This window comes from Apteryx mantelli, chromosome 8 (assembly GCF_036417845.1).
Source record: "Apteryx mantelli isolate bAptMan1 chromosome 8, bAptMan1.hap1, whole genome shotgun sequence".
In the NCBI taxonomy this organism is placed as follows: domain Eukaryota; kingdom Metazoa; phylum Chordata; class Aves; order Apterygiformes; family Apterygidae; genus Apteryx; species Apteryx mantelli.
The window spans coordinates 36,982,859-37,007,110 of record NC_089985.1 but is presented as its reverse complement, the minus strand read 5'-3'; the positions used below and the strand labels follow the sequence as shown (position 1 = coordinate 37,007,110).

Sequence of the window (24,252 nt, the reverse complement as noted above, 5' to 3'; positions counted from 1 at the left end):
CCCGCTGCGCTTCACAAGCGGGGTGTAGCTGTGTTTGCCACCCCACTGATGGGTTTTAGAATGTTTTCAGTGTCAACAAAAACAACCCCCTCTACCCTGCTCATCCGAGGAGGGAGTTAAAATGATTAGTCTTCTGCCCTTGAGGAGGCAAAAGAGGAGGAGAGATAGGACCAACTATTTTTCTGAATTATTTCTGTGTCAGAAGAATTACTTAAGGATGACAACAAAAAACTTTATTTGAAAAATTATTATGTATTGAAAATATACAGTAGTATCATTATCCTTCTCCTTGACTTTAGCCCTCCCCTCCCCAAGCATAAGCAACTCACTAGTATATCACAGCAACCAGATTTAACGATGCTGGTCTCCTTTATGTTACTCCCTCTCAATATGTCTAAATTCTGTCATCAGCAAGAAAACAAACAAAGACCCACTTCTTTCTGAGTCAGTAGGTATTTAACAAATCCCAGTCCTCCACAGCGAGGCACAGATGCTTCTGTTTGGAAGTCCTTTCTCTCTCTTGTTCAGCCAAAGCTCGTTTTTTATTGTTCTTTAATTCATGGCTGCCTGCAACCTCCTTTTTCAAAGGTAAATAGCAATTTTGATTTTTTTCCTTATAAAACTGCAAGTTTCCAGAAGCTTTTGTTTCTGCCTCCACCAACTTGCATTTGACTACTTCCTCTATTCGGTGTGTCTTGCCATCTACAGGGAAAAAAAAAAAAGATCAAGTTTAGACTTGGACAAAGCAAAATTGTCCTGAAAAATGCATATTTGTGTTGCAAATTGCTTTGACCATGCCAACCTGGAATGCAGACTGCTTTGCTGAAATATAAATAGGGAAAAGAACATTTCTATTTTGTACTTAGAAATTTAAGGAGAAAAATGATTTTGTTTAAATAACAAAATTCTGCTTTAAATGTGGCCTTAACACTCTTGTCATGCTGTCTAAGAGTTATCCACCTATCTAACAAATGAAGAAAACCAAACACATTGTAACAGGGCTCCACAGATGGCTGAAGTTGAGCATCTGAGATGCGGTTTGTACTAAGAAATGATGTATGAAAAGATTCCCTGTAGAAAATGAATACGCTACTTGGTCTCTATGCAGTACGTACAGAAGCGCAGAGCTGCTGTTCTGGATCTCAGATTTTCTTGTGGCTTGATGGCCTCCATAACTGCCTGCTCCCACTGCAAAACTGTCTGAAATGAAATTTGAAGGAGTTAAAAATGCTTCTTCTAAAAAGCTTATAGAAATACCATTGGAAACAACTCTATCTCTTATTCTTTACTATTCAGTGACTTCATACTACACAAGAAGAATTTCTAGAAAATAATAGATCTAAAAACTACATACCTGCTCTGCCCATCCCTCTGTTTTGCAGTTACTATGATCAAATTCTTTCAGAGGCACTTTTGAATGAACAAGGCCTATCTGCATCTGGATCCGCTTAATGACTGCATTAACATCCTAGTGAAAAGAGAAATGAAGTAGTAAGTGGGGAAGGACATTTGGTTACGCTTGTCTAGTAAACTTGGACAGAAGCTCTACTTTACCTTGAGACCGGTTCCAGAAATATCCAAACAATTCAACTTCTTGAAAGAAAGAAGGTATCCAATTCCCACATCTGTGATTTTAGGGTTACCTATAAAGTCAAGTAAAGTTAGCTAAGTTGCAGGATGTGGAGAAAGATGGTCATGATGCCAAGAAACTATTTCTTCCAAAAGCTAATAGTTAAACAAGATTTTTTTGGGCCATTTTATAATATGCTTCATGTTTTGAAAGTGAGTCAAAAATTTTTTTTTCCCTCTAATGATCACAATACAAGTTTTATAATAGCTCTGCTCAAACTATTCAAAATATTTATACAAGTAGTAGTGGAAGTTTGCTGGATTACAGAAATGCTAATAATGCATGCTGTGGTAAACTTTCCAGAATGAACTGCAGGATATATCAGTTTTGTAGCATTACTCATTGGTCAAAACAATATTAAAAGTCAACAGACACACAAGCAGAGCTTCCAAAAGCACTCTAGAAAAAGTTACTTTCAAGAAATTGCAGAGGTTGCAAGTACAAGCACCTAACAAAGGTTACTTAAATAACTTTAACTGGGATGCCTTTGTGTTGGTATCATGGTACAGTCACTAGTTATGTATATTAATTCCCCCCCCCCCCCAAATATCCTGTTGCTTTCCAGGCAGAGAATGAACAGTACAGTAGCAACTGTATTAGAGTTTACATGTCTAATAGTCAAACAAAAGATCAAACTACCATAGAAGATGGTATCTCCATGTATCAACACTGACAGTTGTCAAACACTAAAAATTCAGTGTTCAGTCACTTAATTGAAACAGAAATGGTTAATTTAACTTCTGTTTTGGATTGCACAGATAATCCTTTAAGCATTTTATTTATGCCAGCTAGGAGCCTGGCCCTGTTTCCCCTACTTCACTGGTAAGACAGATTTCAGTGGCAAGTGGCTGGGACTATAGGTACAACCTGTGGCTTCTGGAAGGTTGGGTACTTGGCTCATGGGAATTGCTGAACTGATTGTGTTCCTTCAGTATTAAGGAGGAGAAGTCCTTCATTTAAAAGGATACAGCTTGCTTCTAATATTAAACCATGATGCACTTACAAGACAAATCTAATATCAAAAGATTCTCAAGTCCCTTTTTCAATACTCGAACTGGTGCTGTCATTCTGCGAAGGCCTGCATCTGATAAAGAGTTGTCTTTCAGGAGGAGCCTTTGTACACTGAGAAGAGAAATACAAATCCATAGTTAACAGTCAAATTTTTTAGATAGTTTTGCAAAATGTCTTAGAACTCTAAGTAGAAAGTCTGGGCTCTTCCTGTGCTAAGCCTTCAGTCTACTTTTTTGTTAGTATTAATAAAAAATAGCAAACAAGAAGCCTGGGTTGGTAGGGCTAACAGATATTTTTATATTCCCTTTACTAGCTCAACAGAAGCAGTTACTCAGCTAACTATTCCCAGAGCTCCAATGACAAACCAATCCTAGAGCACAAGCAGTGGCTAACAGACAGTAATGTTCTTTATAAATTAATGTTACTAACTCAAGGCTGCCAATCTCAACTCAGAACTAAAAAGAGAAAAATACTTGGCAAAATGAGAGAGAACAGATTTGGTAAGAGTTATGGCAATGATATTTAAGTACACAGTGAACTATTATGACACAGATGAACAAACCTCAGAGAAAAAAAATAAGATTAAAAACTTTTTTCCAGAGCACTTCAAGACAAAATCTTGACTCACAATGCAGCAAAGTCTTATGTTAACATAATATCTGTTAATTAGCAAGCAATTATCCTGCCTATTGATTTCCACAGTTTTCTACCTGTCAATCTTAAGCCTCAGTCAAAATTATGTAATTATTTTCTAAATGTTAATTAACAAAATATTTAACCTAGTGCTTGCAGCAATCATCTCGCAAATTGGTTGGGTTAAAAATTTGGCTGATAAACTTCTCCCTGGAAAACAGGAAATAAAAGTCTAATGCTGTTAGAAATACTTAGGATGCATTTTTTTAACGTGGACAATGGAAATTATAAAAAGTTGATTTAAAAGCATGAGACAATGAATTTATATTTCTACACTTGCATATTTGTAGGATCTTTTGAGATCTGGATTTTGTAGTTTGTGTACAATAAATTCTGTACTTTGATTATCTCAAGAATAGATTTTATGAAAGAACCAAAGCCTTCAAACTTGTATGTTGTTGCCTGTGAAACCTTCCTTTAAAGTTGCAGCCTGATTCTTTGAATTGCTTAGTGACGAGAAAAGAAAATATCATTATCAATTATATGTCAGGAAATCAGTACCTAGACAGAGCTTCTTTAGTGAGATGTTCTAGCAGTTCGTGCTCATCTCCAAGTTTACAACAGGAAAGATCCAAACAAGTCAGCTCCCGGAAAGACTTAATTTCTTCTAGCTTTTCAGAGATAACCAGATATCTGTGAAGTGCAAAAAGCCATTCATGTTTAGACATGTAAGAAGGGTCCTAGATCCTCAACTGTCACTAGCGTAATGCGGTCATTTCACATTAATACCTATATGAAAACTGCCAGAAATTAGCCAGCTGTCCTAACTGCCTTCCTGTGCTGCAGTCTGCGTGCAACATCCGAGTTCCCAGCCTTGTACTTGAACCAACGTCATGGTTCGGCTCAAACTACTGGACTAGCAACTTGCAAACACTGCTGTTAGGGACTTCTTTACAGATTATTTCGAAATAAAGTAGGGTATATATTCTAGTTTATCTTAAATCAGCTTCCCAAACTGCTCTTCCTCAGTATCTCAATGTGTAAACAAGGCTACATTTATCCAGTGTTAAAATCTACTCTAAATGTAGCAGCGTTGCTTGCCAAAGGGTAAAATGTACTTTTTACACCTGCAACTAAAATACTTCACTAGAGACAAGTGTCTTACAGGACACCTGCAGGACTCCAACTACAGCTGTGACTATACCCCTGGCAACAGTTACACAACAGGTTATTTTTTTAGCTGGTTTGGTGCGCTGGTCTGATTCACTCTGCAGCCACACAAACATCTGTGCTGGAGCTATTCAGTAGGCGGTTCAGAGAGGGGAACAGACCATTGAAGAATGGCATGCATAAATACGCACTAACACTGTGCCCGCACTCACTACCTCACCGATCTCTCCTGTATTTACCTATTAGAGTCGCCATGGCAAGACAATCCCTGAGGACAACTAACAGCTTCAATGCTAAAATGAGAGATGCTCACAGACTTGCGCCCCCAAGGAAGCACCTCTTTTCCCCTGCAAGCGAGGGGACTTGAATATCCTCCTAGTGCAAGTATAGCCCATTAAACTACCCACCACATCCCTTTGCCATGCAATTCAGTTATGTGGAAGGCAGTCCGTACAACTGGAGTGCAAGAAGATAATTCCTGATGGATAATACTAACTCAGAAGGTGCGTGAAGAGAAGAGTGGGCTGTTTTAGAATTAAGATTCATCAGAAAATGCCTTAAAATCTCTTTTCCTGGGTTTCAAAGATTTGATACTTAATGCAGCTTCCTGTAATGGCACAAGATGCCAGAGGTAACTTCATTCCTAAATTAAGCCAATAAAAAGTATTTGTACTAAAGATAAAAAGGGAGTAGGTTTAAAGGATAAAACAAAGGATAATTGACCTCTGATCAAACATTCCTACTCTGCTCAAAACACCCTTGGCACTTCAGATGAGTGTGTCTGTACTTTGATTTTAAACTGGATAAACCATCCCTTTTTTAAAGTGTACAGACAGAAGACAGACTGGTTATATTACTGGAAAAGACTTCAGTAGGAGCAAAGCTTTAAAAACATACCCGGTTTTAAGTTTGGCCAGTCTCTGTTGTACTGAGAGAAACACAGACAAGGATAAGACAGAAAAATGGTGCTGGATTCTAATCAGAACAACCCCATTAAAATGTGTTAAATATGATTCCAAAAATGTGTTAAATAGATACCAAAATAAACTAAGTTAAAACATATCTGTCTTCAAAGCCTATCAGAAGACTGCATCTTCTGCTGAGCCCCCCCAAAATGAAATGGGACAGTAAGCTCAGAGTAAACAAACCTGGACAGTTTGTCAAGGTGTATTTTATCTGTATGGCCAACTAAATACACTGAAATGCTTGTAAACAGCAATTACAAAAACATCCCATGAAGCAAGAAGAATGAGTCAAGGCTCAGGTCACTTGATTAAAATTAGGCAGTGTCATACAGCCCACGATTTTTTAAAATTATTTTTTAGAGAAAAATCATTTCAGGGAAACCTTAAGCATGCTTGCAAAGAGCACTAGCAGATGCTGGTGTTTGTTACTGGATGCACTTACCTATTCCGCAAACATAATGAGCATAGCACCAGGTTGCCATACGCTTCCGTAAACTTTTGTAGCGCTCTCAGTCCTGTAACTGGTTCCGTGAACTTTTGTCTTGCTTCTGCAGCTGAAAATAGTTTTTCAGCAATCTGCTCTGGGAAACCAATCAATGAGTCAATGTGATCCACGTTGTCAGAAATATAACCCAGCACTAGACTGAAGAGAGACTTGGCAGAGTATCGGAGGTTCCCCTCCTTAGTGTATGTGAAGATGAAATGATCAGTCCTCTGCCTCCTTGCCCTATCGTCCTCCCTGTTCATGCAAAGCTCCACAGAGAATCCTCTGGAAAACAGCCTAAAAGATCTTGGTTTGGGGGTGACATTCTGCGTGTTGCCTGCACCCTGATTTACCACGTGCAGCTTCCCGTTTTCACGCACGTATATCGGCCCAGCATCCAAATGGCGTTCTGAGTGGAGGCAGTAAGACATTCCCCTCGTCCAGGTCTGCAAAAACAAACCGGCGCGCAGGTGAAGAGCAGCCCCAAAGCGGCAAGCTCGGGAGAGAGCCCCAACGCGGGCAGGCCTCCCGGACGCGCTGCGGGCGGGCGGGCAGTCACGCAGCCCTGCGGCGCGAGGGAGGCCAGGCTGCGGGCAGCACGGCTGCGCGCTACCCGCCCTCCGACCGCGCGGGGCGGGCAGGGCCCTGCCGCTCGGTGCCCGGTGCCCGCGACGGGCGCCGTGCCGCCAGGCTGCCCCGGCACCGGGGGGACCCGGGGGGTTGGGGGGGGGCAGGCCCCCCAGCGTGGCCCTGGCTGTGCTGCCCGCTGCGAGCGTGGGGGGGGAGGAGGAGGAGGAGGAGGAGGGCTAATGGCCGACCGCAGCGGGCACTGGGGCCTGCTGGGGGTTCCCCCGCAGGCCTGGCTCCTGGTGCCCCCTCCCCACCCAGTGCGGGCGGGGCCGGCGCCTGCTTGGGGCGGCTGCGGTTTGTGCCGTGCCCCCCCCCACCCGCCCCCCACCGGCGGCCCCGGCCGGGGGGCAGGGATGGGGTCAGGTCCTGCCCGGGGGGAAGGGCGGCAGGGATCGGGCCCTGCACAGGGGGGCAGGAGGGATCTGGTCCTGCCCGGGGGGGGAGGGGGGGAGAGGAGGGATCTGGTTCTGCCCAAGGGGAGGAAGGGTGGGGGTCTGGTTCTGCCCACGGGGGCACAGGAGGGATCTGGTCCTGCCTGGGGGGAGGGGCTTGGGGGGGCAGGAGGGATCTGGTCCTGCTCGGGGGGGGCTGGGCTGGGGGGGCAGCAGGGATCTGGTCCTGCTCGGGGGGGGCTGGGCTGGTCCTGCCCGGGGGGGGAGGGGAGAGAGGAGGGATCTGGTTCTGCCCAAGGGGTGGAAGGGTGGGGGTCTGGTTCTGCCCACGGGGGCACAGGAGGGATCTGGTCCTGCCTGGGGGGAGGGGCTGGGGGGGGCAGGAGGGATCTGGTCCTGCCTGGGAAGGGGGGGGGGGGAGGAGGGATCTGGTCCTGCCCGGGGGGAGCTGGGGAGGGCAGGAGGGATCTGGTCCTGCCCGGGGGGGGGCTGGGCTGGGGGGGCAGCAGGGATCTGGTCCTGCTCGGGGGGGGAGGGGCTGGGGGGGGCAGGAGGGATCTGGTCCTGCCCGGGGGGGGGGCTGGGCTGGGCTGGGGGGGCAGGAGGGATCTGGTCCTGCCCGGGGGGGGGGGGCTGGGCTGGGAGGGCAGGAGGGATTTGGCCCTGCCCGGGGGGGGAGCTGAGGGGGCAGGAGGGATTTGGCCCTGCCCGGGGGGGAGCTGAGGGGGCAGGAGGGATCTGGCCCTGCCCGGGCCGCAGGGGCCGGGGCCCTGCCGGCGGTCGGAGGGCCGTGCCGTGCCGTGCCGGGGGGCGGCTCGGGCCCTGCACCCGCGCGTGGAGGGCAGCGGTGCCGCCCCAGGGGCACCAGGGATCGGCCCGGCCCCGCTCCGCCGCCGCGGGCCGCGAGTGCCCGCTCGGGGGGCCGCCGCTGCCGCCGCCACCTACCTGCCCCAGGAGGGGCCGCCGCGCCGCGCCGCGCGCCCGGCTCAGCTGCCGCCGGGGCCGGGGGGGGGCGGCGCCGCCTGCCCGCAGCGCCGGGCGCGGGGCGGGGCCGCGCGGGGGCTGCCGGGAGCGGCGGGCGGGGCCCGGGCCCCGGGGGGCGTGGCTCGGGGCCGGGGGTGCCGGTGGCAGCGGGGGGGCGCGGCTCGGGGCCGGGATGTCTCTGGCGCGGGGGTGCTGCGGGGGTGATGCTGGGAGATGGCTCCAGGCATGCTGGCGGAGCTGCGCTGGGGGGAGGCGGCGGAGCTGGGGGGCCTGGGGGCAGGACGGGCAGCGGGGACGAGTGACGGGCAGCGGGGATGAGGGACGAGCCGGGACGCGTGGCGGGGAGCCGTTCGCGCCGTCGTCCCCGCCGCCGTGACAAACGTTCCGGGACGGAACGGAGCGCGGGGGCGCGCGGCGCGGGCGGACGCGTGTGCGGGTTGCTCCGGCCGGGGCGGTTGCCTGGCAACGGCGGCGCCGCGCCCTCTCCTGGCGGTGACGGCGGCCGCGGCCTCCTCCTCCTCCTCCTCCTCCTCCCCCCCCTCCGCCCCGCAGCCCGGCGGCGATGAAGGCCGCGGACTGGTGCCTGAGCTCGGCGGGGGCTGCCGTCGTCCTGGCCACCTCCAGCGACGAGAACTACCCCCCCGAGAACATGGCGGACGGGTGAGAGCCGGCCGCGGGGCGGCGCGGGGGGGACGGCGGCTAAACCGGGCTGGCTTTGCGCGGGGGGGTTATTTTAAATATTTCTCTCTCTCTTTTTTTTTCTTTTTTTTAATATATCTGTCAAGGAAGTTATGAAGGAAAAACTGCAGGTTGTGCTTTTGTTTCCTCCGCAGAAGTTCAGAAACCTTTTGGACAACGACGGGAATGTTCCCACAGGAATTCATTATTGGTTTTCCTATGCGTGTAAAAATCAGCAAAGTCACAATTCAGTGTTATTTAGGTAAGAATTCATATACTGCAGTATTAAAGCACGCGTGTGTCTCTCCATGCATTTAATTTCTCACAATTGTGTCACATGCCGTAAGTAATCGTTTTGAACAAATTTGTAAAGATCCAGCTTAACAAAACTGTAGCCCCCCCCCCCCCACCAGTCCAAAGTTTTTCATAAATATATGAAGAAGAAGATGGCAAATCTACCCCGCCCATGCTTGTTTATTGTGTTATTATTATACCTTTGTCTTGAGTTTATCACTAAATGTGCTGGAACACGGTGGTGGTTAAGCTAATGTAATGAACTGGACTACAATACTTACTGTTTAAATTATTTATTTATTTATTTTGAATGTTTTGATTCTTTAATTCCATAGAACAGAACTCTGTTAATTTTAGATTTTTAAATAGGAAAAATGTGATCTGCAAGACAGAAAGGAGCGTTACGAGATCAGAGCAAGGAGTCAGGAGTTTGATCGCTAGCAGATGCTAAGCAAAAGAAATGAAAACTTTCTTTGTTTGCCCAACCTGGAAAATGTGGATGATGGTTATATTAGCCTTAACCCCTAAGTTAGTGGGAGAATGAATTAGTTAATGCTGCTAAAATGCTTTGAAGATGAAAATCGGTACAATAAAGATCATTGTCAATAAAGAATCAAAATCCATATTGATACTTGAAATGTATGTATGTTTTAGTGCGGACTTTAAGGATTGAAAGAAGCGTATCTAAAGAACCGGTAGATTTTGAACAGTGTGTTGAAAAAGGTAAGATTCTGAACCTGAAGCAGCTGTGATTTTGTGGGAATTTTGTTGATCTTTATATCTGTTGATTCACTTAGTATTTCTAGATTTTAGAATAACAAAGCTAGTGGTAGGTAAACTAGAAAGGATTCCAATTGACTCTTCTTATTATTACTAGTAAGATAACTTATCAAAAATATTAATCCTTGTCTGTTTGCTCTGTTATCAAGTGGGACTTGATGATTATTTTATTAGACATTAATTGAACAGACACTTTTAAATTAAGTTTATGAGGACTGATCATCTGCTAGTTCTTTGGAGATGTAAAATGCTTTATTAGAGCTAAAAGTATTATACACTTGCTTTTATGTTCCAAAAATTAAAAACAGACTTATATGGCATAGTACAATGCCATTTCCTGCATTTTTTTCTAATGCCCCTTGGGTGACATTTTATGAAGCAGTGTAATGAGTTATATTTTTACAGTGGGATATTGTAAAAAGTGTTTGTCCTCTTTAATCACCTTGTAAAGAAAAATTTCTGTATGCAGTGTAAGTTCATGACCCTTAAACTCTCATGAATGCTGAAGTCCAATGAAAATATTTTACAGCAGTGCACATTGTTATTCCTTATTTGCTGAAAAATGTATTTTCTAGATTTGCAATACACAGAAGGAGAGCTTCAAACAGAAGAATTTCCAGTGAGTATTTCCAGTATACAGCAGTAGTGTTTCATGGAATGGGATGTCTAGATTAACTGGGGAGAAAGTATGGGAAAAAAAAGTTTTTTTCTTATTATTGCTAAGCTGATGTTAGATATTGGAGTCTGTAGATCATCATAGGAGCTTCCTAGTAGGTTGGAGCTCTTTCCAGAGGTGGGACATTCTTTCCTCCCTCGATTGTTGTCTTCAAGGCTGCAATATTTGAGGGGGGGGGGGAACCGTTTTGAATTTCCCTCATCTAAAGAAGAATCTGACTCGATGTATTTAGAGTTTGATTTGTTATGTGTAACTTTGAAAACAGACACAGAAATATTTAGATTATTCTGTCTAACAAATTTCTGCAAGAGGTATTTGGTAGTTATGGTATTACAATGCAGTAAAGAGAATGCAATAAAACTATTTTCTTTCTCTTTTACAGCTTCCTGATTTCCAAGCCACTTACTTGCGTTTCATCATCAAATCTGCTTTCGATCATTTTGTATCAGTGCACAGGGTGATGGCAGAGGGCATAGCAGAAAACACTTAAGCCCAGGTTAAATTTGTACTTCAAAATGTTTTGTAATAAATTTATATTTTGATATCTGTAGCATAGAGAATATTTATTATTAAAACCTTATATTACAGTGTTTTTGGAAGATACAGATACAGTGTGTGTTCCCCACCAGTTTAATGTATGTAATGCAGTACTCTTGTTAATTGTAGTACCAGCTGTCTAGTTTGTACAATCAAGAGTGCAAACACTGCTTTTTGCTTACCCCATAACACTTGAACATAAGTGAGTCCATTTAAATTATTGTATTTAGGTCAGGCTTTCTTAATATATGAATTAAAACTTGATTTCCTGTGAAATGTTTCCCTTGCGCTCTGAGTTAAACAGAAAAGAGTGCGTAGTACATAAATGTGAGGTATTATTTCCTACTGTAAAACAAGCCCTTTGGAAATTCTTTAATTGGTAATTTTTCTGAGCAGTTAAAAATCAACTGTTAGAAATAATAGGATCAATATAAACTTCTGCTAATGCTTATAAATAACAAGGGGAGAAAAAAAGCTGAAGCCATATGAAATTTTTTAATAGTTTTTAATAATTGCAGATCAATCGCTTGTTTCTATAAATATTTTCTAAAATCAGGTCACAGCCGTCTGTGCTTCATGCTATGACTGTCATAACAAATATTAATAGAAACAAACATTAACAGAAATTGTCCTATTCAGAAGCCTTCTGAAGTCTTTGAAAGTGAACATTTAGGAAAATTGTATGTATACAAAAGAGAATCATAATAATGTGAAATTGGTTGTTTTGCATGCGAGTGCACTTTTACAAACATCACCACCTGGAATTCTTTCCTACACAATACTCCTTAAAAATGGTATCCAATCTTGATAGCTCAATGGACCCAAGTACTATTCGTTACTGCATGTGGTATAAGCATATTAACATACTGTAATGCAGTAGCTGGGGTTGTAGCAATGAGACTTGAAAGCCTCTAGACAAATACGTGATGAACCGCACTACAGATGTTCTTACTTTAGTTGCACGTACATTATTCTTTTTCTAGTTGTTTCTATTGTTAAATTGGCTTTTAACTGTTACTGTACAAAAATTTATTCATTGAGCTTCTTCATCCAGATAGTCTTTACTCTGAAGTCCTCTTGTTTTCTTCTTTTACATCATTTTTTCCAGGATGGCACGTATTTCCTGGGGGTGATAATTCCAAGGCCCTACTCCTCCCTGCAAAGGAAATAAAGTTATACAGTAATGTTGAAATGCACAGAAGTCCTTTAGAGCATCAGAACTGTGAGCAGGGGTGCGTGGGCTTCCTTTGCACGGCAGCCATCGCGTGCGAGATGGTGTATGCGCAGGTCACACCCTGCTGTAACTGGGACTGGGCCAACATCTTGATCCTGGAGCTGGGACGTGTTCCTGGATCTTGCAATTTAGACATACCTAGTTCTTCTAAAGAGCCAGAGGACAAATATTTGAGCAGGACTGAGGTGTACATCAAATATGTACATTATAAAGGCCCAGGCTGGTTTTGTTGCTAATGCTTTTCTCTGCAAAGTTACAGTGGATTGTGAAATTATTAGCCATGAAACAGAATGAAATACTGACTGTTAAATAAAATGTAAGACATTCTTTGCTTATTTTAAAAGTTAAAAATCTGAATATACTGTGCTCGTTGTTGTTGTTATCTTTTACCTTATAGATTACCTTCCCTCCTTGAAGTAGATATAATCTTTCTGGCAATGCAGCATATTTTGAACTGCTCAGGTTTTCCATAGTGTCTAAAACCACTGGACATAAAGGATTCTTTTTCTGAAGAAATTGTGCAGCTGTTCTTCGATCTTCAAGGCTTCTGTGATTTTTAATAACGACATTGTTTCTAAAAGCCCATCCATCTAAAACAAATTAAATGATTTAGCAAGGAACATTTTGAGTAGGCAGTTTTAAGAGTGGAAATGTAGTGTATATATATCACATCCAAAAATTGTGTTAAAAGAATACTGCCATGTATTCCTATCACCAAAACTTGCCATGAAATGAAAGTTCCCCCCTAGAGTATGAGAGCAGTACAGCTTTTCAAAGAAAAGGTTGCAAGATTTTTTTTTCTAACTTGGGCAAACTGTTTTCCCATTTGACCTGAATTCAGAAATAGTTGATGTGTTTTAGCTGAAATTTCCCCACATAAATCAAGCCTAAAGAAATAGCAGGTGTGGGAGATGCATCACATCTGGATGAAGTTTATCAAAACTATTGGCACAGAAAAGTGGATTTTAAAATGCTAAGTAGTGCTATTAGCTGATACCCATTCAGTTAGCACAGTTTCAACAACAGAACTGTTTGTTTTGCTTGATTCTACTCCTTAAGCCTATAAAAACAAATCTCAGATCTATGAGAACCGAAACGTATTTGGGAAATGGTCTGTCTCCTCTTTTCAGAAATCTAGAAGTACATATTTGCATACAACTCTTCCTAGTAAAAGAGAAACTAGTAAAAGTTTTTGAGAAATGACTTAGTTTTTAGCTATTGCTGAACTACTGAAAATGCCATAATTTTAAGAGTACTTGAAAACTGTAAATATTACATTTTACAAAACTGCCTTATTCTTGGGATAAAAATCTGTGCCAATGCATTTCCTAAAATCCAGTGAAGATAAAACACTGTGTATAGTTTGTTGTGCTGAATTTTTCAAAGTCAAGTCTGCATCTGTCCTTGAGACATGTTAAAATTCTTTATACTAACTATACTGTTTTTTAGAACACTTAATACATGCTGGTATCATAAACTTAAACTTTGTTCTATGAAATATTTACCCTTTTTTTTTTCCAAAAGCGGTTGCTGTCTAATACCGGGAGGCAATTTTGTAAAGATTTAACTATGTGCTTGTGCTTCACTTCGCATAGATGAGTGTCTTCAGCAGGAGTACCTCACTGTAAAGTCAGGTGTGTAAGTAAAAATCTTTGCAGAATGAGGGACTCAAATTGTTTCCTAAATTTGGCATTGCCGCTTTTGATTTCAGCAAGACTTCCTTTCATTTGCAGTTCCCTTCTTTGCTAATTTTTTTCCCTGGAGGGAATGATGTATGTGTAAGACTGTGATGGGCATTAAAATTGATGTTTATACTGTACCTACTGCATGAGCTTCTTCGATGTAGATGATCAGGAAATCTGCTATAGAGCTGAAATCTTTGATGAGCTTGTTGAACTCATCAAATTTTAACATAAATGAAGGTCAGGTGCAGCTTCCAAAATTCAGGATTAATGGTCGGTTTTCTGGAGGGAAAAAAAAAACATGGGATACTGAATGCGTGGTTTAATCAGTGGTGGGAGGAAGGACTGCATTAAAACATAGAACTGAGCCTCTACTACAGGTTTCCTAGGGGACAATGGGTAAGTCACTTATCCCCTAACTTTCTTCCTAGGAAGTTGAGCTATTTTAATTGTCAAGGTAGCAAAACATCTATATCACCAGGTTTCTATGCAAAACAAATGTAAGGATGTTTTCTTTTCCCTAGCTTGGTTCTGACCCGTTCAGGATCCAGTCCCGCAGTGAGCTTAACAAAGGAGGACTCGTTCCTGTGTAAAGACAATTAAAGGCAGAAGGCTCCGTACAGACATATGTCTTCTCACATCCTCATTGCAAGATCCAATTCTGAAGTTAGCAACATTTAGGGATAGAGAACCATTCTAGTGTGGATATACAGCATGTAGCACATCACCATCTCCCTGAGATCCTTAAGCCGAAGGAACTTTAAAAATACTAAATATGATGATCCGTAACTTTTTTCAAAGGACAGTGTTGGGAAGAGCTGGGCATCTAAGCACAGCTGCAAACTTTTCAGTCATGCATTGCAGGCTTTCATGTTTTCAACGTATTTTTGCAATTTCCTTCCTAAACAGAACTCCTGTTAAATATTATTATTTATTAAGCTAATGTTACACAAGCCACTGGCAAAAATATCTATGCAGTTGCTTACAGATTAACACAATAAATGCCCACATGTCTTAGCTACAAGCTTCTGTTTAAAGTATTGCAATGCCTCAATTTAAGAGGACTTTCTGATTTTCTAAGCACCTCTTTTAGTCTATGGCCATGTAAAATTACCTGAAGTTTATTCAAGATCTTCCTTCTGGCTGGGTTTAATTTCAAAAACTGATGCTACTAGTTTCACATCCTAAGAATCTAATAAAAGGGATACCCTCCTGTGAAATAATATTTCTCTCTTTCCAAATTTGCAACTTGATTTTATAGATATATATGTATAAATATATTTTATATATTTTTTTTTAATTGGAAAAGTAGACCTAGAGGAGGCTTTAATCCCTCCCGTAGGGATGAGAGACTGCAGTTTAATGATTAATTCTGCATTCTGCGGAGATCTCAGTGTGGGGAGGGGGCAAAGTGCAAAGCAGCTTCTGCTTTATTTCTGATTCTGCATTGAATCTGGAAATATATTGGGTGCTTTCTGGGCTGTAGGTTGGCTTAAGGAGGCGGTGTGGGGACTTACTGTATGTACACAGAGTGATAGCCAGTGTTCATGAAACACTGCACATGGGTCTGAGTCTATGCGTCTCCTTTCCCCATAACAGATTATTATTTTGGCTTTCAGGAAAGAGGTATTTCCTGGCAGAGCCAGTTTTTACAGGAGGTTCATAAGCTTACTGGCTTGAAGTCATATTGTAGCCAGGAAGATAAACACAGGTTATTTTGGAAAACCAAGACACAGACAGCTGGTACAAATGTGCTTTATCTTTTCCATCAAATGAATGCTGTTAATCTGGTCGGACAGGCGGTCTCCAGTCCTGAACCTTTATGCCAGCCACTTGTCCCTGTTCCCTTCGCACTATGTTGTCCTCATGTGCCATTTTAGCAAACCAAACCCATCTACATGGCTGATTTACTGACCTTGCATGAAATCGAAGAGGGGACGAACTTCCCCGTTGAAAGTCACCACCGGTGTGTTGGGAGCAGGATGTCCCTCATAGGCTTCATCCTCCAGCCTTTTCCACTTCACTTTCAGCACAAAGAGTAAATAATTGAAGCTGAAAAAAGTTGGACCCCAGTTTTCATAGCTGAACTTTGGATTCTCATTCATCCTGCTTTTTTCGCCCTGTTTTAGGATGTATCTTTTCATAGCTTTGGGGAACAGTATCAGCAGCGTTTTACCAACAGCAACACACATAGTAACATGCAAAAGAATCAAGATTTTTTGTAGAAATACCCTGATACTGAGCATGGTGGTGGAGATCTGACCACTTCGAAAGAGGACGCAGTGAGACGGCTCGGACAAAGGTAGAGGGCAAGGGGAATGAGGTTACAGGACGGGGAGGGGGGAAGACACTGTTCACGTGTTTGACCAAATTTGTGCCCTGACACTCCTCTCCATGGACTTCAGTGTCCAGAGCCACTGAGCGGAGGGTATTGTGAGCTGCAGTGAGCATCTCGGTCTACACTGAAGGCATTAATTACACTGAAGGATATCTTTGTAATCTTAACTGCACAATTCTAAGTCTTATTTGCAAATATGTTGTATATGTTACTAATGAGAGAAGTTGAATTATGAGGTTTTTATGCAACCACAGATTAAATGTGAGAATTATATTAACAATAACTGTGGATCTGCTCCTGTAAGAAGTTATGTGTTTAAACTTTGTGTGTTCCAGTCTCAGAAATCACGTATTTAAGTATGTGACCACCTGTTTTCACGACCGGGGTGGCCTGGGATGTTCTGCAACGATTTGCGTTTTGGTCCCACTGTGCAAACAGTATCCAGTTAATGAAGCTCCATCTCCTCCAATTCTCCACCAAAACATGTTGGGGGAGGGGGGTGGAAGGATACCCCCCCCCCCAAATCCACTGAGTAGTTTTGTAACCCTTAAACTCTCCCTGCAGTAGCTTCCCGGTAGCCTAAAGGGCAGCGGCGATGCAGTAAGGGAGTTGGCGCAGGGGGCAGCGGGGCACCCCCCCCCCCCCGCTCGCAGCGTCCCACGCGAGGCGGGCCCTTTAAGGGGGCGGGCGGAGGCGGAAGAGGGAGCGCCTCGGCGCCTGTGATTGGCCGGCGCCGCAAACGGTGCCGATAGGTTTCTTCGGAGCCAGAGAGGCGGGGGAGGAAACGCGAGCAGCGGAGCCCCTGATTGGCTGGCGCCGCGCAGCGCCTGCTGCCCCTTTAAGGGAGCGGAGCGGCCGCTGCCGGGAGCGGTGGGTCGCGGAGGTGCGGGGGGCTGGGGCGGCCGGGGCCGGGCGGGGCGGCCGGTGTCACGGGGGAGCGGGGCCCGGCCCGGGAGAGCCCCGCGGCCCCCCGGTGCCCCCGGCTGGCGCAGCACGGGCTCCTCGCGGGGAGGCGGTGGCGGCATAAACCCGGCATCCGCGGCGCCGGCGTGTTTTGGGGGGAAAAAAGCCGGTTCTGGCCTGCCGTGCCTCGTCCTGATGCTGGGGCCTGTTTTTCAGGAGCGCTGGAGCTTCGGGGAGCCGCTCCGGAGCCCGGCGAGTGAATGGCGACTGCGGATGATCTCAAGTTTCAAGGTGAAGGCCGTTATTAAATTTGTAGACGTAAGGTTCGGGGCCCAGCTGTCGAAGTGGACAAAACTCCAGAGGTTTGGAAGCGTTTCTGAGCTTTGGGTTGAGTTCTCTTGGATAAAAGCTTCCTTGAAGCTTTGCGAGTAGTACCAGGAGCAGCTGTAATCCCGCATATCTCCTATTTTCTGTCATTAAAATGCTTCGTAGGTGAGCTGAAAGATGTCACCTCTGTGTTGACTGAAATCGTCATGTAAAGTTGAATGGATGTAAAGTTGAAAATGGGCAAAGCACTGCAACTTGGAATGGACTGTGCTTTCTGACTTGCTTAAATATGTTTTGTTGTAAATCATATTCAGGTCTAACAAAATTAAATTTTGGACAGGATTAAAGTTGTTCATTTCTACGTGGTCTTCTGTGGGACAGCCTCCCCCCTCCGTTGTAGAGACCTGCTGATCCTTGAATTGAGGCTGATCGCAGGAAGGAAAAGCAGGCTCCAATGGTGTCAGCATAACACGTTGGAGACGGATGAGTGGAAAAGAAGGCCTCACACTCTATCTGTTAAATAAATGTTCAGCTTGGTCTGTGTCAGTTTGGGCTTTAAGAAATATAGATCGCACTTGACGTGCCTAAATTAGTGATGCATCCTTTCTTGTGTAGTTGTCTTAATGTAGCTTTCTGAATTATCTGAACAAAATTTTAATTTTTGACAGCTTGATTGATCATCACCTTTTTTGTGATGTACTTATTTGCAGAATTTGACGACGCAGCTAATTTGCTTGCAGCAAATCCTGATGCTACCACAATAAGCATCGATGAGCCAGCTGAAATCCCCAAGAATAAGCACGGCCGTCTGCAACAATCGGGGAGAGAAGAGGATGATGAATTATTGGGGACCGATGACTCCGATAAAACAGAGGTAATGCACTTACACCAGGGATTCATGCTGGGTGATTTAAACTCTGATTCTTCTCTGTCATAGATTATTTTCTCGATAGTAGAGAGAAGAGAATGTGCATTGGCCCATCAGCTGCTGTGGTTTGCAGCCTAGCAAACTACACTGAAATCAGTGGTGATTGAAGTTAAGCAAATATGCCAGGATTTGAACGCAGCAGCACCTGAAAATCCAGCATGTATTTGTTTCTGTCAGTTCTGTTGTGGGGCTGGTGACTCTGGCAGGAGAGCGGGAAACTTTGAAACGGCGAGGGTTTGTCTAAAGGCTCAGCTAATGCAGCCGATCAGTGATGGAAAGGGAACGTCCGATCCTGATGAAGGCGCGCGTTACAAACGGGGTGGTAGAAGGTGGTAGGCTATCCAGGTGCTCCTTACAACACCGGGCCACTATTCTGCCTGCAGGGCAGAGAAACTAGCTTTTGCTAACAAATATTGGAGGGGGAAGGGGAAACTATTAAATAATACATAAAAAGCGCAAACTGGTATTTCCCTGTTAAGGGAAGTCTGTTTTCTCTGTAAGTACAGAAATTGCATGCTTGTGATGTTTTCCTTTCCTACCACATAGCTGCTTGCTGGACAGAAGAAAAGTGCCCCTTTCTGGACATTTGAGTACTACCAGACGTTCTTCGATGTGGACACCTATCAGGTTAATAATCTGCTCCAGTAGAAGAGAACTATTGTCTAAACTATGCCTTACAGACATTGACACTTATGTTGTTTCCTTTTTGCATTTTCAGTCAGACAAATCTGTATGTTTTCATAGGTCCTGGACAGAATCAAAGGTTCGGTTTTCCCAGTGCCAGGGAGGAACTTTGTAAGGCTGTATATCCGCAGCAATCCTGACCTTTATGGTGGGTACGAGCTGTGAGATTCTCTGTTCATCTGTGCTGAATGTTTTGAGTTTGCAGCCTCTTTTACTTGTTGACTTTAAGAAACAAGAGGGCAGAAGAACTGTTGCTGAATTTGGTTTTCTTTTTTTTTTTTTCCTTTTAAGGTCCCTTTTGGATATGTGCCACACTGGTCTTTGCCATTGCTGTTAGTGGCAATCTTTCAAATTTTTTCATCCATCTGGGCAAGCCAACATACCACTACGTGCCCGAGTTCAGAAAAGGTTTGTAAGTACTTGATACAGTTCTGAAGGTTTTTAGTGCGCTAATGAAGTCATGTAAAAACAGGTCATAGCTTTGATCTAGCAGAGTCCTTTGATTGCTTTCTTTATATTTGTGGAAATGCAAAATGAGTCCTTGAAGGAGGATGTAACTGGCAGAGCCCTAATCCTCAGGAACATGAAATAGTTACAAAATAGAGTTTTAGCAGAGCAGAAAGTAATAATGAGAATAATAATAATAAATTATTTTTCTGTCCTTGCTTTTCTGCCTATATTTGGCAGTTTCTAAAAAAAAAAAAATTGTCAGTAGACCCTTGTACAGAGAGTGTGGGCCACTCACGTGAGTACAATGGCCACTGTTGTGCTTTTCTAGACACCTTTACAGATCCATGGACCCCTAGGAGCCTGCAGGCCTCGGACAGAAAATTACTGAATTAGATTATTACTGCATATCACCTACCAAGAGCTAGAGGTTGCTGCCTTCTGGCAAACTCCAAAATAAGCAAAAGATGCTTAACAGATAACGTGTTAACTCAGTCAAGTCGGGAGCCAATTGCTTACTCCTTCTCTTATATTTTGAAGGAGACTGCCATGCCTACAGAGCAACGTAGTTTTTTGTTTGCTTCCAGAATCCACAGTGTACTTGGAAGAACACTGCCATTTGGGAATCCAGTCACTTTATTAATTTCAGATTTGGCACTCATGTCTGCATTCTCTTCCTTTTTTTTTTTTTTTGGTAGCTGTTAGTAGCTGAATTTCTGTTTGTAGCTAAGTTTTTTTTTTTTTTTTTTTTTTTCTTGTTTGGTTCTTCTGCTTGCACTGAAACTGATAGCATTTTGTATATAGTTGTAGAAAAGAAATTGAAAATAGCAGAGAATACTTCCTGGACTCTTTACTTTTAAACTAACCTGAAGTGCTGATAAAGTAGTGGGTGTAAAGCAGATGTACGCAAAGTTCTCAATTTATTAATAATTCATACTTTATATTTGAAAATATTTACAAAGGTAGCTTTCTAGTTTTAGGCTGAATGCTTCAGCACATCTGATTCTGGCTGGTATTTTAAGTAGAATGGTAAATCTCTTTCATATTTCCAGTGTCCATAGCAGCGACAACAATTTATGCTTATGCTTGGCTTGTTCCCCTTGCTCTCTGGGGATTCCTGATGTGGAGGAACAGTAAAGTTATGAACATTGTCTCCTACTCATTCCTGGAGATAGTATGTGTTTATGGCTACTCCCTCTTCATTTATATTCCCACAGCGGTACGTATGGCCTGAAGAGTGTGTCTGTATTACATGCCCTGCAAAAAGGTCACGGATTAAAAGATTTGCTGTTTCTTGTAGGATTGTTCGTATTAGTCAAAATCTTGGGGACTGGACAAACCTTTTGCTCCTCTTGCTTGGCTAGAGTAAAGGTTTTTATTCAAGTTTGTCTAGTGTAAAAAGGTCTTGTGGGTACTGGAAAAGCCCAGGGCAAGTCATTTCTCCAGAGGCAGCAAATCCAAGCAGGGGGGTGCTCCTGGTGAGCTTTGCGGGCAGCCCAAGGCAGCTTTGGGAAGGGGGATGTGCATCTCCTGGGCTGTGGATGTTGGTGTGTGGGGTGGCAGTGCTGACAGCAGGGACCATCCTGGGATGCTCTGGCAAGGGGCAGGCCGTGGAGGGGGAGCCCATAACTCGGGAGACACACTCTCCTCATGCCCAGGAGCAGAGGTCATCCCTGCCGTGGCGCTAGAGCTGTTATTCCGGTAGATGTTACTCTATCTCAGACAATAGATACCTACCGGATAAGGCATGAGTTAATTTGCGTGCGGGTTGGCTGGAAGTGATGAAATGTCACAGAACAATGCATTAAATAAACAAATATCTGTTTCACAGAGTCTATTTAACAAGATTTTTCCTCTCTTTTAATAGATTTTATGGATTATTCCACAAAAAGCGGTGCGCTGGGTCCTGGTGATGTTCTCTCTGTGCCTTTCGGGGTCTGTTCTGGTGATGACCTTTTGGCCCGCCGTCAGAGATGATAACCGGAGGATTGCGCTGGCCACCGTTGGGACCATTGTTCTGCTTCATGCCCTGCTGGCTGTCGGCTGTTTGGTAAGACGCTGCCTTTCCTTTTCTCTAATGTGCCATTACCTGGGACGTGCTACAGTCCAGGGTGGGAGGGGCTGGCTGCTTGTTGGAAAATCTTTTTTTCTAAAGTAACAAAAAGACAGTACTTCTGACAAATCTCCAGAGTAAAATCTCTGATTATTTCAAACATAGCAAAAATTGATGCAGATCTGGTTTTGATGGTACCAGTAACAAACTCAATAACGAATACATCTAGCATAGAGTTACTTGTAGAGCAGTCTTAAATTTATCTGGAATTTATGATAGTAGCAGCAAAGCATTAATCTTTATTGTATGCAGTAACAACTCATTCCAATAAGTACTATGCTTAGTTAATCCTTTAAAATGATTAAATGTTCAATATGTAGTGTATGCTTATCAGTTTTATGTATGAAAACATAAACTTGCTAGAACTTGGTAAAATAACATTATGAAAACAGAAAACCCTAATGCTTCTGAAACACATAATGATGAGAACATATATATTTTTTTCGTCATCTTTGCACTAAATAGAATGATACCATCCAGACTTCAGTTCTGACCCCTTCCAGCTTCCACAGCAGATAATTTGGGGTTCCTGCAGCTCAGCTCGCAGGGAGGCGAAGGCAGAACAAAACTCGTGTCAGCAGGAGACTTGCAGCTGACTTCAGTGAGGCTACTGTTACTGTAGACTGCCTGGAACTCCAGCAGTTAAACAGCAAGCAGTCACATAACTCCCTGCAATTCGTTCCCTTGCAGAACAGGTCTTTTCAAAGGCCTTAGCTGCTAATTGTCATTTTAAAAAATACAGCTTAGAGCACCATTTTAATTCACCACTTCTAATCTGCTAAAAATACTTCAAACAAAACAAAACAAAAAGTTGCTGTGTTTGTACCCCCATGAACAGTGGGTGTGGAAAGGAAGAGCTGGGGCCTGATGAGGCAGAACTGTTTGTTTCTTTTTAAACTGTCTTTTTCTTTTTTGTAATAATTTAGGCATATTTTTTTGATGCCCCTGAACTGGATTTTCCTGCACCTAATATCCCTCCTCACAATGGAACAACAGGAATAACAAAGATTCAATAAATAAGGTAAAAATCAAATCTAAACTTTCTTCTGTAGTCATCTAAAAATATAATCCTGTAAGTGTTAGGGAGACAGATATCTTGAAATTTTCCTCCGGAATATGTTACTATAGTTGAGTAGAAAAGTATTTAATAGAACAATTTTGCCAAATGGCACTAAATATATACAGCATCTATTAACTTCTCTTCCAGTTGTAAGTTTTAAATATAGCCATAAAAACATAAAAGACTCTCAGAAACAAAGACACGTTATTTTTTTTTTTCCTTGAGCAAAGAAATATTCAAATAACAGAATTTAAATAATCTACTTGTCCTATAGGTCATTTGAAGGAATTGATGGAAAATATCTTGGAAAAGTCCCCAAGTGTTTATTAGAATATATACTGCACAAATAAAGCAATAGTCAGTTATACTCCTATTTTCTTTTGTTTTTAATGTTAAAAGCAAATTGGATTTTTTTTTTTTTTCCCTTGATGTTTGTGACAATGTATTTCAAAGCAGCAGCTCTCTGTGTACAGGGAGATCCGTGTACTCTCTGATTAGGGCTGACTCAGTATCTGAGCCATCCATACGGACTGCATTCCCTGTGTGGGATGGTTGAGGTTTTGCTTCCTGGTAGCTGGGAGTGCTGCCAGAGGCAGATGACATTTGAATTCTGTTGAAGAGATGAGATGTGGAGCAGGTTCAAGAAAAGGCTAATAGACATGCAAAGGCCAGGCCTCTGCAAGCCTACCATCCACAAGCATATATCTGAAAATTAGAGTGATAGTCTCAGAATATTTACTAACTAGAAGCTTTATTAGTTTTTAAAAAGAAAATATAGCCAAATATGCCTAGCACAAATGGTCACAAAAACTTACCAGCTGTGACACTATCTAATCATGCAGATCAGTTTTAGAACCTTTCCTCCTGCAAAATCAGTTTCTCATCCCAGATGGCTATGAGGATTCAAAATGATATCTAAATACTGAAAATTATTACTATAAATGTGCAGCTTATTGTGTCCTCTGGCACCCGTGAAGAACTGTAATACTCATAGGAGCTGTTTATCTCTTTCAGATTACAATGCCTGATTCTCCATCTGTACAGTAATGTTATTTTAGATAATTTTTTCACTGAAGGACTTGGAAATTGCAAGAATGGGAGCATTTTTTTTTGTACAAGAAGGGACAGTGATGTGCCATGAATTTACGGACATCTATGTGCTCACTGGAGACTAACTGATTAGCAAGCAGACTGAACTGTTGATCTGAATTCCTGTACAGCTTTCTTTTTTTTTTTTTGGTAATTCTTTGTGTCTGCACTCACCACAGTTTTGTCTCTGAATAAAGTGTTCTAAAAGTGCTTCAAATTATTTTGTACATGAAACACACTTGTGTTTCCCCAGAGCACTATTGCAGCCTCGGTTGTGCTGTAGAGGTGAAGACCTGGTTTGATAAGACATGCAAAAGTGGGACAGAAATAATTTTGCTGTAGTACTTCTGAACTGCAGCCACCAGGCGTTTTGGGCAGCAAACAGCACGTGTAAAGCTGTTTATGGTCTCCCGTGCTTTACCCCAGCCCTGCTGCCACTTTTCTTTTCCCTCTCCTGAAACAATCTCTCCCTCCCTTGGGGGTTTGGCTAGTTAAATTTAATGTTCCCCTTTGTGCCTCAGGGCAGCATTTAGCAGCCTGGCAGTCCCGCACCTGAGGGGAAGCCCAGGAGCGGGGGTGCCCA

The 24,252-nt window shown here is 43.4% G+C and overlaps 4 protein-coding genes across 6 annotated transcripts; 2 read left to right on the top strand and 2 right to left on the bottom strand.

Annotated features, from left to right (window-relative positions):
* Nucleotides 1-211: 211 nt before the first annotated feature.
* On the bottom strand, nt 212-7,937 carry LRRC42 (leucine rich repeat containing 42). Its single transcript, XM_067301280.1, has 8 exons — nt 7,861-7,937; nt 5,852-6,339; nt 3,836-3,967; nt 2,634-2,752; nt 1,555-1,643; nt 1,355-1,468; nt 1,116-1,200; nt 212-702 (listed from the first exon to the last, which is right to left on the bottom strand). Exons 2-8 carry the CDS (start codon nt 6,322-6,324, stop codon nt 446-448), a joined length of 1,269 nt encoding a protein of 422 aa, XP_067157381.1. The 5' UTR covers nt 6,325-6,339; nt 7,861-7,937; the 3' UTR covers nt 212-445.
* A 272-nt stretch (nt 7,938-8,209) lies between these two features.
* Nucleotides 8,210-12,053, top strand: IFT25 (intraflagellar transport 25). The gene is made up of 6 exons (XM_067301279.1): nt 8,210-8,559; nt 8,733-8,839; nt 9,526-9,594; nt 10,227-10,270; nt 10,710-10,823; nt 11,973-12,053. The coding sequence occupies exons 1-5, from the start codon at nt 8,462-8,464 to the stop codon at nt 10,815-10,817; spliced, it is 426 nt and encodes a 141-aa protein (XP_067157380.1). The 5' UTR covers nt 8,210-8,461; the 3' UTR covers nt 10,818-10,823; nt 11,973-12,053.
* On the bottom strand, nt 10,830-16,329 carry DIO1 (iodothyronine deiodinase 1). Its single transcript, XM_013958613.2, has 4 exons — nt 15,696-16,329; nt 13,919-14,062; nt 12,489-12,688; nt 10,830-12,020 (listed from the first exon to the last, which is right to left on the bottom strand). The coding sequence occupies exons 1-4, from the start codon at nt 16,024-16,026 to the stop codon at nt 11,955-11,957; spliced, it is 741 nt and encodes a 246-aa protein (XP_013814067.1). The 5' UTR covers nt 16,027-16,329; the 3' UTR covers nt 10,830-11,954.
* A 613-nt stretch (nt 16,330-16,942) lies between these two features.
* YIPF1 (Yip1 domain family member 1) lies at nt 16,943-23,879 on the top strand. 3 transcript variants are annotated; one of them, XM_067301277.1, is made up of 10 exons: nt 16,943-17,001; nt 17,238-17,312; nt 18,059-18,222; nt 18,823-18,903; nt 19,021-19,108; nt 19,252-19,368; nt 20,460-20,626; nt 21,275-21,457; nt 22,447-22,541; nt 23,595-23,879. In XM_067301277.1, the coding sequence occupies exons 2-9, from the start codon at nt 17,282-17,284 to the stop codon at nt 22,534-22,536; spliced, it is 921 nt and encodes a 306-aa protein (XP_067157378.1). In that variant the 5' UTR covers nt 16,943-17,001; nt 17,238-17,281; the 3' UTR covers nt 22,537-22,541; nt 23,595-23,879. The 3 variants fall into 3 exon arrangements, with proteins under 3 accessions (XP_067157378.1, XP_067157379.1, XP_013814064.1); XM_067301278.1 differs by having other exon boundaries at nt 16,970-16,988; XM_013958610.2 differs by lacking the exon at nt 16,943-17,001 and having other exon boundaries at nt 17,021-17,312.
* Nucleotides 23,880-24,252: the final 373 nt, after the last annotated feature.